General features: G+C 55.6%; 1 protein-coding gene across 2 annotated transcripts; it reads right to left on the bottom strand.

Moving 5' to 3' along the window:
• Window positions 1-2,880: 2,880 nt before the first annotated feature.
• Window positions 2,881-5,299, bottom strand: CMTM5 (CKLF like MARVEL transmembrane domain containing 5). Of its 2 annotated transcripts, XM_004584912.2 has the most exons (5): window positions 4,987-5,299; window positions 4,022-4,174; window positions 3,475-3,567; window positions 3,227-3,311; window positions 2,881-3,134 (listed from the first exon to the last, which is right to left on the bottom strand). In XM_004584912.2, the coding sequence occupies exons 1-5, from the start codon at window positions 5,110-5,112 to the stop codon at window positions 3,121-3,123; spliced, it is 471 nt and encodes a 156-aa protein (XP_004584969.1). In that variant the 5' UTR covers window positions 5,113-5,299; the 3' UTR covers window positions 2,881-3,120. The 2 variants fall into 2 exon arrangements, with proteins under 2 accessions (XP_004584969.1, XP_058522222.1); XM_058666239.1 differs by lacking the exon at window positions 4,022-4,174.
• Between the last annotated feature and the right edge of the window lie 1,006 nt (window positions 5,300-6,305).

Below are 6,305 nucleotides of genomic sequence, written 5' to 3'. Positions count from 1 at the left end.
TCTGTCCTTCCCACACCAGCCGGCCATCCCCAAACAGGAGGGGTGTGGGTGGTCCCAGCCCCTGGAGACGAAGCTCCCACATCTATAGGAGGGGAAGTGGGAGGGGAAATGAAAGCCCAGAGAAGTGAAACACCCCCGCCTGGGGCAGCACAGCCATCAAGCTCAGTTCTGCTAGGTCACCACCAGAGGGTGGGGAGGGAAACATTTCTTTTTTGTTTTAGATGATGTTTACATAGTTGATCAGAGTTAGAAGGATTCAGGCTTAGGCAAAAGTGAGCGTGATCATTGTTTCTGAACTTTCTATTTCTTCTTCCTGTTTCTGGGAGTAGGGAGGAGTTAAGGGGAGAAGGCACACACAGCCTCCCAACCACCCCATTACCTGGGGATGGGGAACAGCCACCCAAAATCAACTTGGGGTCCCAATGTGGTGCACATGCCAAGGGTTCTGCTCAGGTGCTTGTGATAGTTCTGAAATGCTGTCGATCTTGCTGATCTATGGATGAGGAAACCCTTCCAATGTCCGTGGGCCAGCACAGTCCACCTTGGAATCTCCATTCACCCATGTATTTGCTGTCATCGTTTGGCTGGGGTGGTTGTCCAATTTATTCTGTTCTCCTTTCTCTGCTATGGCACCAGATGTCCTCTGTAGGCCCCAGTAGGCTGCCATATCCGCTATGTGCACCAAGGCCTGCCATCCAGCACTCAGTCCTTTACACTGAGGAGGACCAATTCTCATAGGTGGGCCCATGTACCTGTGCCAAGCGATCCAGGCCCCATCACACTCCCCACCCCCAGAGCTCACAGACCCGGCTCCCACCACTCAGGCAGGCTCAAGGACCTGAACTAAGTGACCTGGGCCCCTCCAGACCCAAGGAAGGAGACATTTCAAAAGCAGAGAACAACAGGACATCACTGCTAGAATTTGGGTGTCGAGGCCGCCCTCCACCTGCCCCACTTGAGGCTGTAAGGGTTCCAAGTATCTGAGGACCTCCAGTCACCCGGAGAGGTTTGATTCATGAGGACAGAGGTGCAAGGACATGGGGACAGGTTCCAGCCTGACTGCTCCACAGGGAGTCCCTGGCTCTTGGTTCATGTCATGATGGCTTCCTAAGACTGGGGAACTGGAACCAATGTGCAGTGGGCAGCAAGCCGGGCTGCGCTCCTCTCGTTCGGGCTCTCAACCAGACATACAGGCCCAGGAACGTGCGCAGATTCACACGGCTGGTCATATTCTGCTCTCTCTTGAGCTCCTGTTGGGACAGGCCAGCCCCAGGGACCAGGGCTGGATTTTGTATAATCTGATCCCTTCACCTGACACCCCCCTCATGAACTCCCTCTTCTATCCCTCCTCTGAGGTCTTGCCCACCATGTCCCACTCACCAAGGCCAGTCTGTTAACCTGCAGATAGGCGGGGTACAGAGCCCAGAGGGCTTGAGTAGACACCTGGGAAACACAAACTCCAGGAGGGCTGCTGACCCAGGGCATGAGAGCAGGAAAGCAGAGGCAGGATATGGGCACTGTGGTGGGAAGCAGAGGATGGGTGGGGGAAGCCACTGATTAGAACACCCACATGCTGCTATATGAGGGTGTCTGGTTCAAGACCCAGACTCCACCACACTTCCGACCCACCTTTCAGCTTGTGTGCCTTGAAAGCATCGAATGATGATGGCTCTAAAGTACGTGGGACCCTGACACTCCACGGGAAACCCAGGTGGAGTTCTAGGCTCCTGGATCCACCCTGGCCCAGCTCCAGCTCCAGCTCATATGGGGATTTGGGAGTGAAGCCCCCAAGCCCCAGATGAAACATCTCTTCTGGAAGATCTCTCACTCTCTCTTTTCTGTTGCTCTGTCTTTCAAGTAAATAAACTTTTTTTTTTTTTTTTTTTTTTTTTTTTGCCTTGTGGGGGCTCAGGCTGCACCTGGTAGGAGCTCTCCAGAAGAAGAGGAAGAAGGCATTTCTGAGCAAGAGTAAACAGCACTGTGGGGAGGGGGTAGCAAGTCAGCTTGATGCTGCTGCTGGTTGAGGCTGGGCCAGCACAGTACCCAGAACACCTCTCCAGGTGTCGGGAGAACTGGGTCACCAGGAGGAGGGTCACGTCCCATGACCCCCCAAGAGGGTTGTGGGCATGGGGGCAGTTGATATCTAAGAGTTCCCTTTCTGGCACCAACACATTGGAAATTTCTTCTTCTGATAGCTCAGGCTGTCCCTCCCCCTAACTCAGCCCCACCTCCTGCCTTGGACCTGCACGCCAAGTTCTCCCCCACAACACCAGGGGGAGCTCTGCCCATGCCCCAGACAGGCATCTCAGCTCAAGTTCATAGACAAAGCTGTGTGCCCAGGTGCTGGATGGGACCCTAACACTGGGAAACTTCAAATTGTCTCAGGGGCACACCACTCCAGCCCTCGACCACTACAACATGACATAATGGCCAAGATCTTAACTTTTGATGTGTTTTTTAAAGCTGGGTTTTTGCTTATATGAAAGAGAGAGAGAGAGAGAAATCTTCCATCTGCTGGTTCACTCCCCAGATGGCTACAACAGCTGGGACTGGGCCAGGTGGAAGCCAGAAGCCAGGAAGTTTATATTACTCTCCCACACTGTTGGCAAGGACTGGATCAGAAGTGGAACAGCCGAGATTGAAGCAGTGGTGATTTGGGATGCCCGTGTCACAGGCAGCAGCTTAGCTTGCTGCAAATGGCCAAGTTTTGCGTTGTAAGGAAGGACATCTTTCTCTTCCCTGCTCAGACCTGGCCCCAGAGAGGGACAGGGACCTGAACTGGGCATTTTTGCTAAGAACACTTCTTGGCATCCCTGGTCCACCTGCTTTCTAGGCAAGACAAGACTCAGCAGTAGTCTTGCAAATCTTTTAATTTGGGGCTGACTTGGAGGACCAGCTCCCGTTGCTCTTTCTCCCTCCTTCTCTAGGTCGCCCTCTGTTCTGTCCAGGGCTTCATCGAGAGCCAGAGCCCAGAGCATCAGGCTCCACAGATGCATGTCCAGGGATGTCTCAGGCAGGCACCTCTGTAGGCCTGAGCAGGGGGCTAGAACTCCAAGAGAGATATGCCTAGACTCCACCATCCTGGGCCTCACTGCAGCAGGGGGCCACTTAATCCCAGAGTCACTGCGGATCCCCTGTGAAGAAGGAACAGGGTGGGAGAAACCATATCAGAACCAAGTGGCTAGGACAGGGGAGAGGACACAGCTACTTGGAGCACAGCACTTACCTTGGGTGGCACCGGGTGCCAACTCAGTCCGGTAGGTCTTAAAAGCATCATAGGCAAAGACAGAAACTAGAATGATGCCAAAAACCTGCAAGACAACACAACAGGGGCTACTACTGGGCCACTGGGTTAGGAGACAGGGAGGTAGGTGACCCAAGAGGGCAAGGGACGAGTCAGGACCTGCGCGAGGTGTACACACACCAGCCAGAGCCCTGGGGCTGGGTGGCAGAGCCCCACAGGGCCAGACTCACAAAAGCAGCTATGGCAGCTCCATCCCGGGACGTCACAGCAGCAAAGGACACCACCAAGAAGATGATGATGGCGCTGATGCAACGGAGGAAGTCCTAGGGGGACAGTTTGGGAGTTGAGGATCACAGAGGTACCATGAGGCAAGGGTAATGCCCTGTGTTCTCCAAGCATTCTGAATCCCTATGTGGAGACACCACTGGACATGCCATAGAACACTCATGAGAGCACGAGCCCACACTGCTACCCAAGGTATGCAAGCAGACAGATCCAAGAGCCACCAGGGGGAGGAACTGGGGACAGATCCACGCACAGCAGCTTGAGGGAGGTAGCAGGGCAGGACTGGCTGGGGGTGGGTGGACCCTGGTGAGTGGACCCAAGGGAGTACCTCTTTCCCCCAGCAGCTGAGAAACCAGTGTGGACCCCAGCACAGTTCTGAGTGCAAGGTACAGTGGCATGGGGCAAAGCCAACACACATAGGTGTGGAACAGGAGGGCTGGGGGAGGAGGAGGCAGTCTCTGAGTCCAGAGGGAGGTGGGCCTGGTTCCTCACCAAGCAGGGCCAGTTGAGCCGGTCGAAGCGCTGGTAGTACTGGGTGGCGTAGAGGAAGAGGAAGGCAAGTGTAATGAAGAATTCCAGCAACGCTGCAGCCATATAGGCAGAGATGGAGGCCGTGAAGCAGATGAAGATGATGAAAGTCAGAGCCTGCAAAAACAAACATGGTTTGGCAGGAGGGTGACGCCAGGAAGGAGACATGGGTACCAGTCAGCCCAGGCCTCGCCCATCATGGGGGCTGCCCTGCCCCCTGCCTGGCCTCCACCACCACCCATTCTTGGAAAGAGGGAAGAGCCTGGCAGGTGTCCCCAGCCCACTGGCATCAAAAGCCACCATGTAGGCTGTCGCTCAGCAGAGGTCCCAACAGGAGCTGCAGTTTGAGCCAAGCTGCCTGGCTCCAGGAGTCTATTCCAGAAGGATTCCCAGAAGCAAGAAACACCATGTGCTCACCTGCCACAGGACTTGCACCCATAGCTGCTCTATACTCCAGTCCTCTATAAGGACTATTCCCAGAAGCCCCCAAACTTTCTGCTGTCAAGGCCAGAGAGGGCTTAAAAGGCAGGCTCCTCCCAGTGGGTTCTTGGGGAGTCCTCAGCCCTGGGGATGTGGAGTGTCTGACTTCACGGTGTCTCCCCAGGGATTGACAGGCATGGGCAGCAGACACCAGATAAGCTGCGGCTACAGGAAAACTGTTCACTCTGATAGCCAGACCCCAAGGCCATGGTAAGAAGCCCCCATGTTAGAGGTCAGGGGAGGGCTGGCCAGCACCATCACCTCCCATCCTCCATCTCCCACTTACTCAGTGTCCCCAAAGGCTGTCCTCAGTCTAACTTCAATCCTTCCTGCTGCAACTGAAACCTGGAGGTGAGGGCTGAGCAGCCAGGGCAGAGGGAATGTTCAAAGAGACTACCACGAGGGAGAGGAGGGATAAAGGCATGGAGGGTCAGGGAGGCAGCTGTTACCAGCTCGATCTCCAGGAGGATGCCTTTGAAGGAGGACAGGAAGGTCTTGTCCACGGCGAAGCCCTGTAAGGCGGCAGCTGCCCCCTCTTCAGGGGGCCGGTCTCTTCGATCCCAGGCACCTAGCATCTCTCCACGGGGGCGGCCACAGGGTACACTTTCCCCCTCTCCCCGCCGCCAGCAGCAGCTCAGGAACCCCTAGCTGGCTAGCTAAGGAAGCAGACAGGAGTGAAAAGGTACTTGGAGAAACCTGCAAGTGAAACAGGGAGCCTCCCCTAGCGGCCTTCACCCCACTGTTCCAGATCTTCAGTGTGGCCACACCCAGCCCAGGGGGAAGGGGAGAGATAGGAGAAGGAAGGGAGGATGGGGGAGTGGCCAATCCCTCCCCTTACTCAGAGCCCAACCCAGTCTGGAGAAGGGCAGAAGGAACTGGGAGAGGGTAGAACCTGGAGGTAAGCCAGAAATGCAGGTGAGGGGGGCATGACCAGGAGCCGCCTAGAGACCTAAGTTCGAAGATGTTTATGTCCCCTTCCTCTAACCTTAGCCCCCTTCCTTGGCCAATCCTGTCCCTGTTTTCCTTTTAGAGAGGGTGGGACTAGAGCCCAGCTCAGGCCCAAGTCAAGCCATAGCCAGGACCAGAGACAAAGGCGGATTGTTGGGGGGACAAGGGGGTGCTGTGTGCCTACTGTGGTGCCTCAATGGGCCTCTGTCTGCAACACCCTGGGAGCGCAGCCTGATCCCCACCCTGGGCCTGGAAGGGATGCAGCAGGAACTCTGGAGGGCCAGAGAGTGGGTGATCAGGAAACCCTGGGGATGGGTACATAGAAGGGACCCAAGTAGGAGACCATTGATGCTTGCCAGAGACAAACCAGACCCTTTTTAAATACAGCTGTTTATTGGGAGGGATCTGCCTATGTGCAGCGCTTGGAGTCGACAGCAGTAACTATACTGGGAGTGTGGGAAGTGGGTCTCACGGGATGTCTGATGGCTGCATGAGTGAGGGCGTGAATAAACAGATGAAATGAGGGGCTCTCTCCTGGCCAAGGAGGAGAATATCAAAAAAGTGCCTGTGCTGGGCCAGGGCAGCTGGAGTGGGGAGGGAGGGTTATGGGGGTACAGGGACAGGAGCATGTTGGCCTCCAGCAATGGGCTGAGCAGTGACAGGCAGGGCCAGGACAAGGCTTTCCACAGCAACAGCAGCAGCCGCCACCATCAGCAGCAGCTGCCTCCTTCACAAAGTGCTTCCAAAAAGTGCAAAAGTGTATGTGTTTCTGCAACCACGCCCCCAACCCCAGCCTTGGCATGCTGAGTCAAGGTCCCTG

The sequence above is a fragment of the Ochotona princeps genome, chromosome 6 (genome assembly GCF_030435755.1).
Source record: "Ochotona princeps isolate mOchPri1 chromosome 6, mOchPri1.hap1, whole genome shotgun sequence".
In the NCBI taxonomy this organism is placed as follows: domain Eukaryota; kingdom Metazoa; phylum Chordata; class Mammalia; order Lagomorpha; family Ochotonidae; genus Ochotona; species Ochotona princeps.
Note: the sequence above shows the minus strand (reverse complement) of the source record. Positions and strands in the feature narration are given on the sequence as shown.

Bases quoted from the DNA above. Each gene is read 5' to 3' on its own strand.
- CMTM5 (XM_004584912.2), bottom strand. From the start codon at position 5,112: ATGCTAGGTGCCTGGGATCGAAGAGACCGGCCCCCTGAAGAGGGGGCA. The intron at 4,175-4,986 runs GTAACAGCTGCC...TTGTTTTTGCAG, and splicing joins TCCTCCTGGAGATCGAGCTG to GCTCTGACTTTCATCATCTT. The intron at 3,312-3,474 runs GTGAGTCTGGCC...GTTGTCTTGCAG, and splicing joins GAGCTGCCATAGCTGCTTTT to GTTTTTGGCATCATTCTAGT.